This window comes from Hypanus sabinus, chromosome 15 (assembly GCF_030144855.1).
Source record: "Hypanus sabinus isolate sHypSab1 chromosome 15, sHypSab1.hap1, whole genome shotgun sequence".
NCBI classification, from domain to species: Eukaryota; Metazoa; Chordata; class Chondrichthyes; order Myliobatiformes; family Dasyatidae; genus Hypanus; species Hypanus sabinus.
This window is the reverse complement of record NC_082720.1, coordinates 65,368,610-65,391,109: the sequence shown is the minus strand read 5'-3', so window position 1 is coordinate 65,391,109 and position 22,500 is coordinate 65,368,610. Positions and strand designations below refer to the sequence as shown.

Here is a 22,500-nt window from a genome sequence, read left to right as displayed (position 1 = left end):
CCTAATTCTGCTGCTATGCCATATGGATGTACAAATGAGAGATCAAACTGGAATCATTATTATTTGTGCTTCAGTGTTTATTCAATTCGGAAATATTTATTTCATTGAGCTTAATCAAGTTTAAGCAAAGTTCTGTTCTCCGCAACCTATATTATCTTTTTTGCCAGGCAAGGAGGATTAAATTAAAGTAACTCATTTTACCCCTGCGGTGAGAGCTTCTCCAACCAGTCACATTTTATATGTTTTCCTTGTTCTGGAGCAAGGTGGAAGCTGGCATATGGTGATATTTTTAGATCATCCTCAAATTCATCTTTGAAGTACACAGGATACTCGGTGTTAGGTGTTGGAATGTCTCCTATTGTGGCGTAGGGTGAGGATTCACTGGCTTGCATCTGGACTGGCTGAGGGCTGGTGTCCTCTTCAGAGTGAACTCCCAGATGTTGTCTGAAAAAAAATTAGAAGTGATGCAAAATTGTGAATGATGATCTTTACCACAAAGTCACAAAAATATTGAGCAAGCACTCCAGTGTAAAGCAAAACAGGACCAATCACTTACAAGGTGACTACTCCATTCACATCTGAAACACTTAGCTGTTTACAATCCCTCTTAACCATGACTGCATTCTTCTATGCAGTGAGTTGCTGCTACATGATTGGCTGATTAGATGATTTGCATTAATAAGCAGCTGTACAGGCATACCTAACAAAATGGCCATTGAGTGTATCATTTGCTCACTCATTATGAGCCGTGATGTAAGACATAGTTGATCATGGTTGTGAGCAAATCTTTCTACAGAATTGGTTTGACCATAAGACCATTAGACATAGGAGCAGAATCAAGCCATCGACCCATCGAATCTGCTCTGCCATTTAATTATGACTAATCCTTTATTATACCTTAGCCCCACTTCCGGCCTTCTCCCTGTAACCTTTGATGGCATGTCCAATCAAGAAGCTACCAATCTCCACTGTGCTGTCTTTACGACAGTTATTTAGTTTATAATATTTTCACTTAGTAATTCATTCAATAGTATTTTCTAGTTAGAATTAGAAGTGTTTAAAGTGTATTCATTGCATGTAAAATATATCGGCATGCGATGACGTCACATCCGGTTTCGCCGCGTCTTGTGGGAAAACACCGGTTTGAAATTAGCGCGAGGGTGGGGGCTTTCCACGAGGCTCACCTGAGCACAAGCAGTTTTGCAGGCATGAGAAATCACAGTGAGAGCAACGCTGTAAGTTAATAGATAATCGATATATTGAACTAAGATGTTAATGCTGATCCTGTTAGAAGTAACGACGGTAGATAATGTTTATGCTTTCGTTAGTTAAAGAGTCGCGGATAGTTTGCATGGAAGTGTATTTAAAGTAGTCAATGGAGCAGGTAAACTCTCCCTGTATACTGCACCTTAGTGTAATGTAGTTATAGTCACCTTTGCAAGTATTTACACTTGAAATGTGATATTAAGGAAGGAACAAATACTGTATCAATCTTGTATTGTTTTATCAACAGTTTTCACCATATGTTAATGTGAAGAGTGAACAGTAAATGGTTAATCTTACTGCGATCTGGTTTGCATTGGCTGTGGTTTATCCGGACGTTAAATTCGGCGTTTCGTTACACCCGAAGGAGAACGTTAAATATATCCTATAACCTAGCCCCACCATAGCTGCCTATGGTAACAAAATTCCACAAATTCACCACCCTCTGGCAAAAGAACATTCTCTGCATCTCTGTTTTCAATGGACAACCCTTTATCCTGAGATTGTGTTCTCTTGTCCTAGACTCCTCCTTGGGAGACATCCTTTCCACATCTACTCTGTCTGGGTTTTCATCATTCAAAAGGTTTCAATGAGATTCCCCCTCTTTGTTCTAAACTCCAGCAAGTACAAGCCCAGAGCCATCAATGGTTCCTCATATGATCATCCATTCATTGCCAGAATCATCCTTGTGAAACTCCTCTGAACCCTCTCCAAAGCCAGCACATCACTTCTTAGATAAGGAGCCCAAAATTGTTCAAAATACTCAAGGCGAGGCCTCACCAGTGCCTTACAAAGCCTCTGCATCAAAGCCTTGCTCTTACATCCTGGACCACTTGAAATGAATGCAAACATTGCATTTGTCTTCCTCACCACCATCCCAACCTGCAAGTTATGCACAAGGCCTCCCAAGTCCTTTTGCTTCTCAGGTTTTTGGATTTTCATCCCATTTAGAAAATAGTCTGCATATTTATTTTTTCTACCGAAGTGCACAACCATGCACTTTCCAACATTGTATTTCATTTGCTACTTCCTTGCTCATTTTCCTAATCTGTCTTTCTGCAGCCTTCCTGTTTCCTCAACACTACCCACCCCTCCACCAATCTTTGTATCATCTCAAATTTGGCAACAAAGTCATTTACTCCATCATCTAAATCATTAATATTAATCATAAAAAGAATGGTCCCAACACAAATCACTGTGGAACAGCACTAGTCACTGGCAGCCAACCAAAAAAGGATCTTTTTACTTCCACTCACTGCCTCATACCAATCAGCCATTGCTCTAACCACGCTAGTAACTTTCCTATAATTCCATGGGCTCTTAACCTGGCAAGCAGCCTCATGTGTGGCACCTTCTCAAAGGCCTTATGAAAACCCAAGTATACAACATCCGCAATGTCACCTTTATTTAACCTGCTTGTAATCCCCTCAAAGAATTACAACAGGTTTGTCAGGCAAGATTTTCCCTTGAGGAAACCATGCTGATTTTGTACAATTTTGTCTTGTGTCACCAAGTACTCCATCACCTCATCCTTAACAATTGACTCTAACATCTTCCCAACCACAGAGGTCTATAATTTCCTTCCTGCTGCCTTCCTCCTTTCTTAAAGAGTGGAATGGCATTTGCAATTTTCCAGTCCTCTGGCACAATGCCAGACTCCAATGATGTTTGAAAGATCATTTCTAGTGGTACCACAATCTCTAATGCTACCTCTTTCAGAACCCTAGGGTGCAGTTCATCTGGTCTGGGTAACTTCTGCACCCTTAGGTCTTTCAGCTGTTTGAGCACCTTCTCTCTTGTGATAGTAACTGTACCCACTTCTCTTCCTTAACACACTATAACATCAGGCACACTGCTAGTGTCTTCCACAGTGAAGACTGATGCAAAATACTCTTTTAGTTCATCTGCCATCTCCAAGCCCCCCCCCCCCATTATCATTTCTCCAGCTTCATTTTCTAGAGGTCCTATATCCACACTCATCTCTTATTTTTTATATATACTTGAAAAAGCTTTTTCTATTCAACTTGATATTGTTTGGTAGCTTATTTTCATATTTCATCTTTCCCGTCTAATGATACTTTTAGCTGCTCTCTGTAGGTTTTTAAAAGCTTCCCAATCCTCTATTTTAATTTTGTTGTACGCCCTCCGTTTTACTTTTACATTAGCTTCGCCTTTGCTTGTCAGCTGTGGTTCTACTATTTTATCATTTAAGTTTTTCTTTGTTTTTGGAATATATCTAGCCTGCACTTTCCTCATTTTTCCCAGAAACTCCATAGCTGCTCTGCCGTCATCCTTGCCAGCATCTTCTTCGAATTTACTTTGGCCAGTTCCTCTCTCATACCACTGTAATTTGCTTTACTTCACTGAAATACTGTTGTGTCAAACTTTACTTTCTCCCTATCAAGTTTCAAGATGAACTAATTTGCCATTGCCTTCTCCTGGGCTCTGTCTTTACAATACAGGTGACCCCACCCATTATCAATCCTCAGAGATTGTCTGCCTGGCATCAATGGTTGAATAAGCAGGACTTGTGATATGCACCAGCTGATTGTATGAGTGAGTGTATACCCAGGGTGCAAATACCATGACAATTAGTTTTCTTTCCAGCAGCAGCACAGTGCATTACAAACATCATAAATATAGGTTATATAAACTTCAATTAATATAAATTATACGTAATTTATATGACAAGCTAAACATGATGACTACAGTACCAGTTGAAGGAAATATAGTACAAGATAGATTAAGGGGTACCCAGAAGGACCGTTTATTAACCTAAATGGTAGTGAGGGAGGAGGTATAATGGCAGGTGTAATGCTTAGCACAGTTAAAGGGATAAGGGTCTGGAGAGGGATCAATGGGACAAGGGAGTTGTGCAGAGTGTGATCTCCGAAGAAACTGGAGAGCGGAGGGGGGGGGGGGGGAAAGATGGTTGTACACTTGAGGTGGAGAAGTGATAAACATTACCTCAGCAGGAGAAACAAAGTACTAATATCACATGGGAGAACAGAAGACACAAGAGCCAAGATTTTTGAAAAAAAATTTTCAACGAAAACATAATGACGGGACAAATCAAAATTCTTTCAATAATAATGTTCCAATGCTCAAAGCTTAGCTCTATAGAGAAACTGTGGTGAAGCAAAATGTTATGTCGCGTGGGGCAGATTACCATGAGGAAAACAATGTGAAAAATGTGGATTGGCATCCAGAAACTCCTGTTGACAAAATGCAATTGTCTGATGTCTGACTAAAGAAATAGCAGCTGCAGAGATACAGTAAGGAAAATGCTAACCTTCTGATTAGAGGGCTGGATATGGTTGCTAGGTTCATATGAAGTGAGATTGTGAAAATCCCACATTTTAAAATATCTCAAATAATAACATTGTTTTATATTATAAAGTCAGAGGCACCGTCCATCATTAAACAACCATCTTTTGTACCGGCCTTTCCAGCTGTCCTCCTGAAAATAAAGTTGCACAAATTTACTCTGTGAAGCAGTCTAGCCTGCAGTGTGCAAGATAATTCATCAATTTTGTTACTAAAATGGATTACAAATAGATCAGAGGTGGAGACATTTTTATAAGGCTGCCCTATGATCCTGCCGGTGAAGGGGCTGCAACAGAGCCTATGCCAATAACACATTTTGCAAAGCACTGCAGCACATTTTAAGCATCACTTGAATGTAGTGTTATGCACTGTTGTTCACTCTATTGTTGAAGTATGACAGAAACTACCCGAAGCCCTGATAGCCGCCATTTCATCACTGAACTATAGAAAGCATTCTATGCGGGTGCATCCGGCACGGTACGGCAACTGCTCTGCAAATGCCTGCAAGGAGCTGCAGTGTTGTGGACACAGCTCAACACTTCACAGAAACCAGCCCCTGTGGATTCTGCCAATAGTTCTCACTGTTTTAGTAAAGTAGCCAGCATAACCAAAGACCCCACTCAGCCCGGACATTCTCTATACTCTGATCTCCCATCCAGGCAGAAAATACAAAATCCTGAAAGCACCTACCACCAGGCTGAAGGGTAGCTTCCATCCCATTGTTATCAGAAACTTGAAAGTACCTCTTGTACGATAAGATGAACTCTTGGCCTTATAATCAACTTTGTTATGATCTTGCACTTTATTGTTTTTCTACACTGCATAAATTTGATATTTTTTTACAATTTATTCTGCATTGTTATTGTTTTACCTCAATGTTCTGTCATAGAGAAGCACAGTACAGAAATAGGCCATTCAGCCCATCTAGTCCATGCTGAAACTATTTAAACTGCCTACTCCCAACAACCTGCACTGGGTCCATGGCCCTCCATACCCCGTACCATCCATATACCTATCCAAACTTCTCTCAAATATTGAAATCGAGTTCACATGCACCATTTTCACTGGCAGCTCATTCCCCAGTCTCACAACCCTCTGGATGAAAAATTTCCCATCATATTCCCCTTAAACCTCTCACCTTTCACTCTTATCCCATGACCTCTGGTTGTCGTCCCACCCAACCTCTGTGTACTGAGTTGATCTGTATATCAGTACATATAACTACAATAAATCAATACTAGTACCATTATTAATACATTTGAGATTTAATGGATGGGTGGGCTTTATGTCAATGTGCTCCAGTCTCTCCAATGTTTGTTTCTCAGGATCCCAAAAATTCAAGTATCAGCCTTTGTCTGAGAGGTATGCTCTAATATTTAAAATAATAATGGGCTCTCCACTTCAAAGTTCCAGGGATCAAAAGATATTTTTCATGTAGGAGACAAGACAGACACTTTGTTCAAGTAGCTAATCACAATATTCTTCAGAGAGCCATTATTACTTTGTGTATTGTCTAAGCTATGAGATATGAGAAAACACTTGCCCAGCTTTTAAGAATGTCAAAATAAATTGTATCTCACAACAGATTATCTTGAAACTCTGTTTGGATCATAGCCCAGAAACACTGGAGATTAGAGAGAGCAAGGTCTGTTCTGTCAAAGGATAGCCAAATCCTGTGTTTGTGAGCTAAGTAAGAATCACTTAGGTTATATGTTTTGCTAATTTCCGCATCTTCTATCAAATTTCTACAGCATTCCGACTGGTTCTGATAAGAAGGCTCAATACACAGGATCGAAAGAGGCTGGAGAAGTTTGCAGATGCAGTTAGCTCCTTCAAGGGTAGTTGCCTCCACCTTCAAGGATAATTTCAAAAGGCAGTCATTCAGGAAAGGTAACATCCATCAATAAGGACCTTCAGCATACAGGTCACAACCTCTCCTCCTTACTACCATAGATGAGGAGATACATAAACCTGAAGATGTGCATTCAACTTTTTAGGAACAGTTCTTCCCATCCACCATCAGAATTCTGAGCGGTCTATGAACCCATTAACACTACCTTCTTATTTAGGTCTCTTTTTGAAGTATATATTTGTTATTTATATATTATTGTAACTTAATCATTTTTTAATGTATTATACTGAACTGTTGCCACAAAACAAATTTCACAATATATGTCAGAGGTAATAAAACTGATGCTGATTCTAATTATGAAATTCCCTACCAGGCTGTCAGGTCCACGTATCACTACAAAGCTATTTCCTCAGGCATCTGCTACTCAGAAATCCACAGTTTTTGAGGAGTAGATTATATTATTGCTAAGGTTTCTAAACATTCAATAGGTAACATTAAGTTGTCAAAATAATATTGTGATCATTGCCTTCCACACATGCTTAAGCAAAACAGCATCCCATTGCTTAGCAAAACACATCTGTTTAGTATGCACTGGTGTCCTGAGACTCCAGCTAGCTGTCAGTTTATTTCTCCTTCCATTCCCATTCTGACTCCTCTACTTTATCTCCTGCTCCCTTTCAGCAGAGCTGAAGAAACAGATTTCCATTCTTCAAGGCAACATATTGCAGACTTCAACCAATCAACACCCAATTTTTTTCCAGAAATCTTCACTGACTCTTCTCCTTCAAGTTCCTTTCTAAACTAAACCATTGAGGTCATGGTGCACGTTGGTAATTTTGTAAGTTTACAGGGATGGTTTTTAGCAACAGATGGGGAGAGAGGAGCCAGGTTAGGGTTTCGATCCAGAGCCCTAGGTCTTGAGTTCAGATCCTCATCCAGGTTATCATCCATCATAATCATCAAGTCCTGCTTTGATATGGAAGATTAAAGCCTGAAGGTTGATTAGAAGACCAGACTGAAGTTTAAGGTCAATTGAAGTTCAGATGTTGAGGCCCTGTGGCCAGAGCCCTGAGTCTCTGAGTCTGCTGGGGAAGTTGAAGGCCTAATTTCTACAAATCTATGAAACCACTGGAGGCTGGAGAATGAAGATGATGGGCTGTCCTGGGGTTGGAGAACTGTGTATGTGCGTGGACAGATGGGTAGGAGGGAGAAACTGGGCTTCTTCTGCTGCTTCCTCTTTGTTGATGATGTGTTGTGTCGTGCTCTGTGTTGTTAGATCATAAGATATAGGAACAGAATTAGGGCATTTTGGCCCAAAAAGTCTGCTCTGCCATTTTATCATAGCAGATCCAATTTTCCTCTCAGCCTTCCCTCCATTTCCTTTCATGTCCTGACCAGTCAACCTCTGCCTTAAATATATATAAAGACTTGGCCTCCACAGTTGTCTACAGATTCAGCACCATCTGGCTAAAAGAATTTCTCCTCATCCCCTTTCTAAAAGGATGTTCTTTGGTCTTGACTCTCCTACAATTGGAAACATCCTCACCATATCCACTCTATCAAGACCTTTCACCATTTGATAGGTTTCAATGAAGTCATCCCTCATTCTTCTGAATTCTAATAAATACAGGCCCAGAGCCATCAGACACTCTTCAATCGACAGGCCATTCAATCCTGGAATTATTTTTGTGAACACCCTTTGAATCCTCTCCAGTTTCAGCACATCCTTTCTAAGATAAGGAACCCGAACCTGCACACAATACTCCAAGTACTTTATAAAGTTTCAACATTACATATTCTAGTCCTCTTGAAAAGAGGACATTGCATTTGCCTTCCTCACCACAGACTCAACCTGTAAATTAGCCTTCAGGGAATCTTGCTCAAGGGCTCCCAAGTCTCTATGTGTTTCAATTTTCTATATTTTCTCTCCATTTAGAAAATAGTGAACCTTTTTATTCCTTCTAGCAAAGTGCATGAACATGTACTTCACCACACTGTATTCCATTTGCCATTTCTTTGCCCATTTTCCTAATCTGTTTGTCTTATTGCCTCTCTACTTCCTCATAACTACCTGCCCCTCCACTTACCTTCCTGTTGTCTGCAAACTTCACAATAAAGCCATCAATTCCATTATCAAATCATTGATATATAATGTAAAAAGAATCAGTGCCAGCACCGACCCCTGTGGAACACCACTAGCCACTGGTAGCCAACCAGGCAAGGATCCTTTTATTCCCACTCTTTTTCTCCTGCCAATCAGCCACTGTTTTATCCATGTTCTGACGAGCATGGTGACGATGCCATGTTATACCAGAATGAGTGACAACATTTGCAAGCTGCCTCAGTATGTCAATTGGTGTATTGGCTGTTAACACAATGGATGCATTTCACTTTTTACATGTGATAAATAAATATGAATCTAAATCTGAATCTTTACAACTACACTTGATCACCTTTAAGTCAGCTCTCAAAAATCTGTTCTTTTCCTTGCCATTTAGGGAGTTTCATACGTGTATCTCTGAAGTATCTTCAGCAATTTTTCTACTTCAAAAAGTTGTTATTTTATTATTAAAGGTTACATCTTCTTTTCATCAGGTGAACGCTGGGTAATTTCACTTGACCAGTTTCTGTCAGTTAACCGCAAAATGATAAGAATCCCATACCATCAAGTTCAGGAATATTTATTACCCTTCAACCATCAGGCTCTGAATCAGCATGGATAACTGAATTCATATCAACACTGAACTGATTCCACAACCTACAGACTCATGTTCAAGTACTCTACAACTCAAATTTGCAGTATTATTTATTCTTTATTTGCACAATTAGTCCTCTTTTGCAATTGTTTGTTTTTCAAGCTTTGTTTTACATAGAACAGTACAGCACAGTACAGGCCCTTCGGCCCACAATGTTGTGCCGACCCTCAAACCCTGCCTCCCATATAACCCCCTACCTTAAATTCCTCCATATACCTGTCTAGTAGTCTCTTAAACTTCACTAGTGTATCTGCCTCCACCACTGACTCAGGCAGTGCATTCCACGCACCAACCACTCTGAGAGAAAAACCTTCCCCTAATATCCCCCTTGAACTTCTCTCCCCTTACCTTAAAGCCATGTCCTCTTGTACTGAGCAGTGGTGCCCTGGGGAAGAGGCGCTGGCTGTCCTCTCTATTCCTCTTAATATCTTGTACACCTCTATCATGTCTCCTCTCATCCTCCTTCTCTCCAAAGAGTAAAGCCCTAGCTCCCTTAATCTCTGATCATAATGCATACTTTCTAAACCAGGCAGCATCTTGGTAAATCTCCTCTGTACCCTTTCCAATGCTTCCACATCCTTCCTATACTGAGGTGACTGTAACTGGACACAGTACTCCAAATGTGGCCTAACTATAGTTTTATAAAGCTGCATCATTACATCACATCTCTTAAACTCTATCCCTCGACTTATGAAAGCTAACACCCTATAAGCTTTCTTAACTACCCTGTCTACCTGTGATGCAACTTTCAGGGATCTGTGGACATGTACCCCCAGATCCCTCTGCTCCTCTACACTACCAAGTATCCTGCCATTTACTTTGTACTCTGCCTTGGAGTTTGTCCTTCCAAAGTGTACCACCGCACACTTCTCCGGGTTGAACACCATCTGCCACTTCTCAGCTCACTTCTGCATCCTATCTATGTCTCTCTGCAATCTTTGACAATCCTCTACACTATCTACAACACCACAAACCTTTGTCGTCTGCAAACTTGCCAACCCACCCTTCTAACCCCACATTCAGGTCGTTAATAAAAATCACAAAAAGTAGAGGTCCCAGAACAGATCCTTGTGGGACACCACTAGTCACAACCCTCCAATCTGAATGTACTCCCTCCGCCATGACACTCTGCCTGCAGGCAAGTCAATTCTGAATCCAGCTGGCCAAACTTCCCTGGATCCCATGCCTTTTGACTTTCTGAATAAGCCTACCGGGTGGAACCTTGTCAGATGCCTTACTAAAATCCGTGTAGATCGCATCCACTGCACTACCCTCATCTATATGCCTGGTCACCTCCTCAAAGAACTCTATCAGGCTTGTTAGGCATGATCTGTCCTTCACAAAACCATGCTGACTGTCCCTAATCAGAACATGATTCTCTAAATGTCCATAGGTCCTATATCTAAGAATCTTTTCCAACAGCTGTCCCACCACAGATGTAAGGCTCACTGGTCTATAATTACCTGGACTATCCCTACTACCTTTTTTGAACAAGGGGACAACATTCGCCTCCCTCCAATCCTCTGGTACCATTTCCGTAGACAACGAGGACATAAAGATTCTAGCCAGAGGTTCAGCAATCTCTTCCCTTGCCTCGTGGAGCAGACTGGGGAATATTCCATCAGAACCCAAGGACTTATCCATCCGAATGTATTTTAACAACTCCAACACCTCCTCTGCCTTAATATCAACATGCTCCAGAACATCAACCTCACTCATATTGTCCTCACTGTCATCAAGTTCCCTCTCAGCGGTGAATACCGAAGAGAAGTATTCATTGAGGACCTCGTTCACTTCCACAGCCTCCAGGCACATCTTCCCACTTTTATCTCTAATCGTCCTACCTTCACTCCTGTCATCCTTTTGTTCTTCACATAATTGAAGAATGCCTTGGGGTTTTCCTTTACCCTACTCGCCAAGGCTTTCTCATGCCCCCTCCTTGCTCTTCTCAGCCCCTTAAGCTCCTTTCTTGCTACCCTATATTCCTCAATAGTCCCATCTGATCCTTGCTTCCTAAACCTCAGGTATGCTGCCTTCTTCCACCTGACTAGATTTTCCACCTCACTTGTCACCCATGGTTCCTTCACCCTGCCATTCTTTATCTTCATCACCAGATCAAATGTATCCCCAACATCCTGCAAGAGATCCTTAAACATCCATAGTACATTTCCCAGCAAAAACATCATCCCAATTCACACCCGCAAGTTCTAGCCTTAGCACCTCATAATTTGCCCTTCCCCAATTAAAAATTTGCCTGTCCTCTCTGATTCTATCCTTTTCCATGATAATGCTAAAGGTCAGGGAGCGGTGATCACCGTCCCCCAGATGCTCACCCACTGACAGATCTGTGACCTGACCCAGTTTGTTACTTAATTCTGGCATTATCCCTAGTTGGTCTGTCAACATACTGTGACAGGAATCCATCCTGGACACACTTAAACTCTGCCCCATCTAAACCCTTGGAACTAATCAAGTGCCAATCAATATTTGGGAAGTTAAAGTCACCCATGATAACAACCCTGATATTTTTGCACCTTTCCAAAATCTGCCTCCCAATCTGCTCCTCGGTGTCTCTGCTGCTACCAGGGGGCCTATAGAATACCCCCAGTAGAGTAACTGCTCCCTTCCTGTTTTGACTTCCACCCATACTGACTCAAAAGAGGATCCTGCTACCTTACACACTCTTTCTGCAGGTGTAATCGTATCCCTGGCCAGTAATACCACCCCTCCTCCCCTTTCTCACCCTCCCTCTTAAAGCACTGAAATACAGGAATATTGAGAATCCATTCCAGCCCTGGTGCCAGCCAAGTCTCCTTAATGGCTACTACATCATAATTCCATGTATGTGTCTAAGCTCTCAGTTCATCACCTTTGTTCCTGATGCTTCTTGAATAGAAGTACACACACTTTAGCCCTTCTACCTTACTACCTTTATACCCTTTATTCTGCTGCTCTTTCCTCAAAGCCTCTCTATATGTTAGATCTGGCTTTACTCCATGCACTTCTTTCACTGCTCTATCGCTCCGGGTTCCATCTCCCTTGCAAATTAGTTTAAACCCTCCCGAACCATGCTTGCAAACCTACCTGCAAGGATATTGCTCCCCCTTGAGTTCAGGTGCAACCCATCCAATCTGTACAGGTCCCACCTTCCCCAGAAGAGATCCCAATGGTCCAAAAATCTAAAACCCTGCCCCCTGTACCAACTCCTCAGCCACACATTAAATTGCTATCTCCTCCAATTTTACATCACTATCATGTAGTACTGACAGCAATCCTGAGAACACCACCCTTGCGGTCCTGATCTTCAGCCTTCTGCCTAGTTCCCGAAACTCACACTTCAGGACCTCATCCCTCTTCCTGCCCATGTTGTTGGTCCCAACATGTATCACGACTTCTGGTTGCTTTTCCTCTTGTACCAGGATGTCATGCAGCCAGTCAGAGACATCCTTGGACCCTGGCATCCGGGAGGCAACAAACCATGCAGGTTTCCTTCTCACATCCACAAAATCTCCTGTCTGCTCCCCTGACTATAGAATCTCCAATGACGACAGCTCTTCTCCGTCCCATCCTTCTGCACCACAGTGTCAGACTCAGTGCCAGAGGCCCTGCCACCATGGCTCACACATTTTATGTATAGTTTTTCCACAAATTTTATTCTGAAAGTCCTAGAAGGAGTGGACATGAAGAGGATCATTTCTGTAGTAGGGGAGACTCAGACCAGAGGGTACTGCCTCAGAATACAAGGATGTCCCTTTAGTACAGACATGAGGAAATTCTTTAGTCAGATGATGGTGAATCTGTGTAATTCATATGACTGGGGAGGCCAAGCGATTGAGTATATTTAAAGCAGAGCTTGATACGTTCCTAGTTAGTCAAGATGTCAAAGGTTACAGTGAGAAGACAGGAGACTGGAATTGAGAGGGTAATAAATCAGCCAATGATAGAATGGTGGAGCAGACTCAATGGGACGAATGGCCTAATTCTACTCCTATGTCTTATTGCGTTTCTTTATTTTTCCTGTATATGCCTGCAAGAAAATAAATCTGTAAGTGACATACATGTACTTTGATAATAAATTTACTTTGAGTTTGACAATGACTGCTTCCAGTTATTGAAGCAAATATATTTAAAAGAATGACTATAGCCTTCAGTACCCTATCAAGATAGCCTTCACATATGGACGTTGGGACAGCCATTGATTTATGACCAACATGCATTTCGTTTCTCTATGGAACAGGAAACATGGTGGAACATGGTTTGTGAAATGTGGTCCTGGCTAATTTTCTGGAATATCTGTTGGGCTGGTGATTTGAGATAAGTCAGTCATCACTTTTCTTTCTTTAAAGAAGCACCTATCAGAACTCAGCAAAGTTATCTGCTCCACAAAACTATTTGCTGGAGATCAGCCCATGAAATATATATTGAACCTCATTCGGGTTCTTCAACAGAAACCTCCAAATAGAAACAGACTGCTTATCCTTCTAATTAATATCTGAGAAGATAACCTCATCAAGTATTCCAAAATCACCAATGAACAGCATCATTTATTAATAATCTTTAAACTGTTTCACACAGCACTATCAGAAACAAAATTACACCAGGCTACAGATGACAATACTGGGTCAGGTACTAAAAGCTTGGTCAAAGAGACAGATTTGAAGAAGCTGAGGGGAGAGGTAGGAATGTGGAGCATTTTGAAAATGCACATCCGGAGCTTCAAGTGTAGTAGCTGAAGTCCTTACAGTTAAAGATGGAGTGATTTTTATTCAACCATACACGTGAATACAGCTAAATGAAATAATGTTCCTCTGGAGCCAAGGTGCAAGACATAGTACCAACAGCATACAGCATAATGCATACATAGCACCTTTATCAGAAAAACCTGTCCTCCACCGAGTGAACACTGGAGGGCAGTAACGATGCAAGAAGCCAACCCCCAACCCAGCACAGACTTCCAATGTACTCTTTCCCAACCTGCCTCCGGCATCATCTCCCCTGTGTAACTGCAACAGGTGACCCCTGCAGCTTGAGAGCCTGGTCTGCACAAAAACCAAGGTCACAGTGCACCTCTGTTGTTAGTCTCACCAATGATCCAGTGAACCAGACTTGCAGTGTTCTACACTGCCAATCTCCAACAGAGTCTTGTGATCACAGGAAAAACATCTTGCACCATTTGTTGGTCCACACACCACCTCTGCACAATAGTATGAAACACATTCAGGTGACAACATGGTATGCAACAAGTCCAGCTCCACTGTTGGGACAAACCTGCAGTACTTGATGTTCTTACTACCCAGCAGAGTCTTGTGATAATAAAGATGTAAAGGATGAACATTTATACCTTTTTTTGAAGCCAGGGAGGCCACTGCAAATTAGCATGCTGCCATTTTTGCTGGATACGTGGCTTTAACCAAACATATTAACTAACCTATGCTTCCCACCCCACACACAATTCCAACCTTGCAGAATGGTTATGTTGCACTAAGTATCACACAATAGGACATCAGATAGACAACCCCTTAGGAGAACATCATACTCAATTCAAGTGATTGTACTACTACTACATCTGCTTCAACCAGCATGCATGTTGACACAAAGGAAACCTTGCTGTAAATCCTTGTCCACTGTGATGCATAAGCTTTATATCTGCTTGGACTACTATAAAAAATAATCAGTACAAACTGCAGCACAAGATCACTTTTGATGCCAGATGTGCCTGAACAAAGTAATCATGTACACCATATATGTCACAAAGGGACATGGAGATTGGACCCAAATGCAGGACACAGGCACTGAAGTACTGGGCAGGGCAGGACAGGAACAACTAAAGGATAGAACAAGATGGGGAGACCATGGCATGCAACAGTGATCCTGGGGCTCAGGGAGTTTATGGCAAAGGCACGACCCTGGCTAGGCTTAAGGATGGGTCTATGGGATAAGGAATGCTGGGAGGATAGTCCCCTGGGCAGGCCACATTACTTCTAGGCAGGGCCCAGCCTCCCAGGCAGGAACACAGGGGCCTGGGCAAGACACAAAGCACCTGGGTGGGTTGCAGGGCACAACCAATCAGAAGAAAGGGGTAGGAAAGGGTCAGAGTCCCCCCACCAGGCAACAGCAGTCCAGCCTGCTTACCCAACAGAGGCAAGGGATCAGAAGGAAGCTCAGTCCAGAGTGACTACAAGAACAGACTTACAGAACTAAATGATTAACAGTGGGTACTCCAAGCCAGGGTCAAAACAGGATAGCCGGGCAAACCAGAGAGAACAGCAGGTACAAGACAAACAGGCCAAAACGGATTCAGAGCAGGATAACCAACCAGACTCAGTCCTAGAGCCCTTTATATCCACCTGCAAGCCGATAGTTCTCAGGTGCACCTCTTTAAGCCAAGATGATCCTATTTGGGCTTAAGGGTGAAAGGAGGGACGGCTACAAGACCTGGAGTCCGGAATCTGCGGACCGGATCAAGACCCGGAAAGCGGAGTCTGGACCAGACCATAACAACATATTAATGTTTAAATATATTATATATTCAAACAAAAATAAAGTTGCCACCTGCAATTTGTGTGTTTACATGTTTATTAAAATATTAGAACGTGCTCTGTATCACAGAGCAGTATAGCACAGGAAAAGGCTCTTCGGCCCACAATGTTGTGCTGAACCATTTAAACTAATAATCGAACGACTAACACTTATTTTCTTCTGCCTGCACAATGTCTAAATCCTTCCATTTTCTTCATTTTCATGTACTTATAAAAATGTCTCTTAAAAGTCCCTCATGTTTCTGCCTCTAACCATCACATTGGACAGTGCATTCCAGGCTCCCACCAAACTTCTCCCCTCACATCTCCTTTGAAATTACCCCCTCACCTTAAATGCATGACTTCTGCAATTGAAATTGTAATTAAAGGATACTTACATGTACAATGACACAGGAGGAGATAATTAATATCAGCATCCAGGGGCCTGATGAAGGTTCTCAGCCCACAATGTTGACCCTTGTGGATTGTGGCTTGGGCTTGGGCTCTGTAGCTCATGTTATGATGGCTTTCTATTTTCTGGTTGCTCCCTTTCTAGTTGCTATCTTGGGCAATTTTGAATCGGGGCAGCCTGCAAATAATGAACACTGAACTGATTGGACTCTTCTGATTTTGTGTCCTTTTCACCTACTTTTTGTTGCCATTTGCGCGATTTGTTTTTTTGTGTGTGTGGTGGGCCATTGATGTTTTTTCTTTAAATGGGTTCCATAGTTTTTCTATGTTTCGTGGCTGCCTGCAGGAAGATGAATCTCAGGGTTGTATACCGCATACATTCAATAGAAATAAATGTACTTTGAAGATTTGAATCTTTATTCCTCTCCATAGATGTTGCCTTATGTACTGAGTTACTCCATCATTTTGTGTGTGTAATGCTCAATCCCAACTGTCTCATTCCCTGTAACCCCTACAACTCACACTTGCGCATGATTTCACTTTAATTATTTTTGCTACACACCAAGTTGTAAATCACGGAAGCCAATTAACCTACCAGTGTACCTTTGGGATACACAAATTCAGTGGAGCTCCATAATTAGCCCAGAACAAAAAATGTTTCAGGTCAAAGGCGCTTTGTCAGAAGAAAGCATTGACCTGAAACATGAACTCCATTTGCTTTTCCAGAGATGCTGACTAAGCTGCTGAGTGCTTCCTGTATTTCTGGTTTTGCATATGACCCATGAGTCTATTTCAATGCCTCCATGACAGATGCAGAATAAGTGTCCATCAGTAGCACCTTCTCACCCAGTAGATGGTTCCTGGTGAAGTGTCTCAGCCCAAAACGTTGGCTACTCTTTTTTCACGGATGCTGCCTGACCTGCTGAGTTCCTCCAGCGTTGTGTACGTATTCTTTGATCCACAGCATCTGCAGTTGTATTTTTGGGCATTGCTTAAACACGTGCCTGTGAGCATCTGTGCTTTAAGTCGATTTATTTTGTGCATCCATTAACAAGATGAGTTCTAAGGTATTGGAAAAGCCTAAAAGAGCATGTAAGGGTGTTACACTTAGCGTAAAACTAGACATAATTAAGCGTTTCAATCGTGGTGAACGAAGTAAGGACATAGTCAGTTTGGCTAAGGGTTTGGGGAAGTTGATGAAGATGACGTTGAAGAGGTTTTGGCATCCCATAACCAAGAACTGACAGATGAAAAGCTGATGAAGAGGAAAGGATGACAATTGAAACCAAACACAGTAGTGAATGGCCTGAAAGTGAAGACGTCCTGGAACTGAACGGGAAGCAATTGCGTGAGATTTTCGCTGCGATTGACAATGCTACAATGATTGCAGAAAAGTATGACTTTAATTTTGAAAGGGTACGTAGGTTTAGGGCATATTTGCAGGACGGTTTGAGTGCTTACAAAGAACTGTATGATAGAAAAATGCGCGAGGCTAAGCAGTCAAGCATACTGTCGTATTTCAAGCCTTTCACATCAACCACAGCAGACGATGAAACTCGACATTCGGCATTGAGACAGGCAGACATAGAAGAAGGTGACCTGCCTGCCCTGATGGAAACAGACGATGATAAAATGACACCCCAGTCTCCACTACCTCCCACCACCCCAACCTCCGACGACTCAGCCTAACACACCATCATCAGTGTGCTCGCTGTCTTCCTGATTACAGTAAGTAAAACTGCACTGGGCGATCATTTTACTTTATATAGGCTGTGTATTTCTATATGTTATTTGGTAGCTTCGTAGCTTAAAGGTTACTGGAAAGAGTGCTTCTGCCGGGAGTGCTTGTGCCGTGTGTTTTTACCGCGAGTGCTGCCGAGAGAGCTTGTGTGAGATTTTCACTGCGGTGGACAGTGCTGCAATAATTGTAGAAAGGTATTCCTACATTACGTAGGCTGTGTAGTTATCAGATCATTCCTTCTCTTACTATATGTTACTGTTATTTTAGGTTCTATGTGTTATTTGGCATGATTTGGTAGGTTATTTTTTGGGTCTGCGAACGCTCACAAATTTTTCCCATATAAATAAATGGCAATTGCTTCTTCACTTTACGACATTCTGGCTTACGAATCATTTCATAGGAATGCTCAACTTTCGAATAGCGGGGGAAACCTGTACCTACATGTCTCCAGATACTACCCTGAGATTTATTTTCTTGCAGGCATTCATGGTACAACAAAGAACTGCAATAGAATCAATGAAAAACTAAAAGAAAATGAAATCCTGTTCCATCAAAACTCGCATACTCTTACTATGGAACATCTCATTGGCACATTCATTGACTGATTGACACATTGCCCTCAAGCCTGCTGATGATGACAGTATTAAAGGCAATTTGCCCAAAATGCTTATTTCTCAACTTTGTAAGACAAGCTGACACAAGAATTTCTTTCATTGTTTCTGTGTGTGGGAATAGAAATTTCTGGAATCATTGTCTGGTATGGAGTCACTGCACAATTTTAGAAAGAGCTGAAGAGGATTGGAAACCCAGTCAGCTCCATCAAGGGCACTAGCCTCCCCACCATCAAGGATATCTTCCAATGGCGATGACTCAAAAAGATGGCATCCATCCTTAGCGACATCCACCATCCAGGACATGCCCACTCCTCATTGTTACCATCAAAGAGGAGATACATTTGCATGAAGATCCACATCAACATTTTAGGAACAGCTTCTTCCCCTTTGCCATCTGATTACTGAACATACAATGAACCCATGAAGAGCAGCTTGCTATTTTTTGCTCTACAGATTTAAATGTTTATATGTATTTCTTAGTTTAATTTATAATATATTTGATGACATACTACCTGTACTTAAAATTAGTGGCCACTAAGTACATGCTTGTGGTCTTCTGCTCCTATAGCCCATCCACTTCAAAGTTCAATATGTTGTGCATTCAGAAATGCTCTTCTGGGGTGGAGTTTCAAGATGGCGACGTAAGCATCTGCCTTTTAGGCGCTCTTTATTTTTTTAACTATAATCACCCTTTAATTAGATCTTTTCGAACTTAATCATATGAGTTGCTACCTTTGATTGACCCTTTTTTCCTAAAATAATAGTTGATCTAATCTTGTCAAACCTAAAATGGCTACAAGTAAGAAATCGGCTAAGGATCCTGTATCCATCGACGCAATTTCTGGTCTTTTGGACATTAAACTGGATGTTAAATTTGCGGGTATGGAAGGTAAATTGGACAATAAACTGGATGCTAAATTTGCGGGTCTGGAAGGCAGACTAGAAGGTAAATTGGACAGTAAACTGTTAAATTTGGAAAGGAGGATTACTTCGAAAATATCCGATCTTGAAGGAGTTGTTAAATCGCTTGAAACTAAGTTTCAGTCGCAGGCGTTAGAGGTTCAACAGCATGGAAATAAGATCACGACTCTTGAACAATCAATTTGTGGAAAAGCACGTACAATTGAAGTGTTAGAGAAGAAGATAGAGTCGACTGCTAAAACTTTAGATCAGTATAAGTTTAAAATTACTGATCTTGAAAATCGTTCTCGCAGACAGAATTTGCGCATCATCGGAATTCCCGAAAAAGTTGAGTCCGGTGATTTAACTGAATTTTTCTCTAAATTACTGTGGGAAATTTTCGGTGGTGAAGGTTTGAAAAATGAACCTGTTATCGACCGTGCTCATAGAGTTGCGAGGCTTTCGTCTGTGCCTGATAAACCACGAGCGGTGATTGTTCGCCTTCATTATCCTCGTGAGAAAGAGCTTCTAATTCGATTAGCTCGTAAAAAAGGTATGATCTCCTTCAAAAATTACTCATTTCGAATAGCTGAGGATTATTCTTATGAAGTAATGAAAGCCAGGATCGCTTTTAAACCAGTGATGGCAGAGATTCATTCGATTGGATTTAAACAAGCTTTAATGTATCCAGCGAAGCTTAGAATGGTGCTGCCCGACAACAGTCTACACTTTTTTAACACTCCTGAAGAAGTGAAGAAATTTGTTGAAGAATATCGATCCTCCAGTGCAACTTGAACTATGAGTTACATTGAAGATTTTTTTTTGGAGAGAGGATGTCATTTCATTTTAAGTTTTAACCCTGGAAGTTGGGTTATAACTTTTTATTTTGAACTATGGGTCTGGGTCTTTTTTTTTTACTACTATTATTATTGCTTATAGATGCTGTTTTAATTTTTATAATATCCTTTTTTATACACGTTTGTATTTTGTAATAATGAATTATTTTTTCAAAATGTCGTTTCTTCTTCCCATAAGTCTTTACTTTTTATAAGCGTTTATTTGCTTGCCTGTATTTAGAAATGGAACAAAGGTTTTGAATTCTTTTTTTTTAGTTTTTTTTATATATATGTTGTAGTGTCTATTAAATCTTTTTTTTAAAAAAATTCTATTTTGATAACTTTTTTTTTAATTAAATTTTCTTATTAGATTGCTGAATTTATATTCATATTTTGTAATATGGCTTTCTCAAAATGTCGTTTCTTCTTCCCATAAGTCTTGGCTTGTGAAACGTCATCTTTGTATCTGAATATGGAATTTCTTTTTTAAAGGTGTATTACATTTTTAAACTTTAATGTTCATTTTTTTTTATTAATGATTTTTCTGGTTTTACTATTTTAGTTTTTTTTTGATTTGTCTGATATGTGTGTGTATGTGTATGTATATATATATATGTAGGTATATATATATATATATATTTTTTTTTTTTTGCAACTCTATATTTTAATTAGGGTGTTATATAGTTTTTTCTTAAAAAATTTTCTTATGGAGCTGCCATCTTGAAATGGGGGTAATATTAGTATTAGTTTATGCGCCTGCCGCTTGGCTTTCTTTCAAAGGGTGGGGGGAGGGGGAGGGATCTTTTTTCATGCTTTTGCTTTTTATTTTTTTGCTTTTAGTTTATGGGCTGACTTTAAATTGTTAATATTGTTGAGGTGTCAGGATCTCCGTTTGCTCCTGAATCAATTTTCCTTCTTCCTAAATTGTGGGTTATGTGTCTTTTTAACCTTTTATGATACACACAATTAATATTGGTATGATGGATAAATCTATTAACTTTATCTCGTGGAATACTAATGGTTTAAATCATCCGATTAAACGTAAAAAAATATTTAAAGTATTCCATAGATTGAACGCTAATATTATTTTTGCACAGGAGACCCATATTAGGAGGGAGGATAATCAACGTTTTTTTAGGTTCTGGAAAGGTCAACAATTTCACTCAAATTGTACCGCTAAAATTAGGGGTGTGTCTATTTTTATAGATGCCTCAATTTCGTTTACACATTATGAAATTATTTCTGATCCACAGGGTAGATTTTTGTTGATAACTGGTTCACTTTTTAATCGGAAAGTTGTTTTAGTTAATATTTATGCTCCAAACTTTGATTGTCCTGAATTTTTTAAACGTTTATTTACTTCTCTTCCTAATTTGAATGAATATATGTTGATTATGGGTGGAGACTTTAATTGTTGTTTGAATCCTTCGATGGATAGATCTAAACCTATTCGAACTCTTCCGAATAGATCAGCTTTACTTATTAATTCTTTTATGGTTGATTCTGGAATTACTGAAATATGGCGGTTTTTGAACCCTAAAGATAAAGAATTTTCATTTTTTTCACATGTATATCATAGTTATTCTAGAATTGATTATTTTCTTATTGATCATCGTTTATTAACAGATGTTATTGATTGTAAATACGATTCTATTGCTATTTCGGATCATGCGCCTTTGAAGTTATCTATCAAGATTCCGGACTCTTCTATCAATACTAGATCTTGGAGACTTAATGCTACTTTACTTCAAGATCCAGAATTTATTACCTTCATAAAACAACAAATTGACTTATTTTTTTCAACAAACTATAATGAAGAGATTGATAAAGGAATACTTTGGGACTCTTTCAAGGCTTTTATTCGTGGACAAATTATTTCATATTCCGCTGGTAAAAGAAAACAAAGATATTCAGATATAGCTTTATTGGTGGATAAAATTAAAGAAATTGATAAGATTTATTCCGTTACTCCTACCAAAGAACTTTATAAGAAGAGAGTTGAGCTTCAAATGGAACATAGTTTATTATTATCTTCTTCAATTGAGAATCAATTAATTAAGACTAGGGCTCAATTTTATATTCATAGTGATCGAACTGGTAAATTGTTAGCTAATCAATTAAAGGCTATTTCGACTAAGCGACAAATTATTAAAATTCGTAAACAAGACGGTAATTTAACTACTGATTATAAAGAAATCAATAACACTTTTCAAGATTTTTATAAATCTTTATATCAATCAGAATTTGACGGTGACCGGTTTACGATGGATAATTTTTTTAAT

At 40.2% G+C, this 22,500-nt stretch overlaps 1 protein-coding gene across 1 annotated transcript in view; it reads right to left on the bottom strand.

Annotated features, from left to right (window-relative positions):
• The window catches only part of arap3 (ArfGAP with RhoGAP domain, ankyrin repeat and PH domain 3), a 276,417-nt gene that overhangs the window by 103,952 nt on the left and 149,965 nt on the right, over nt 1-22,500 (bottom strand). The window contains exon 4 of the mRNA XM_059990469.1: nt 202-444. Coding sequence (XP_059846452.1) covers nt 202-444 — 243 coding nt within the window. The remainder of the gene's footprint in view (nt 1-201; nt 445-22,500) is intronic.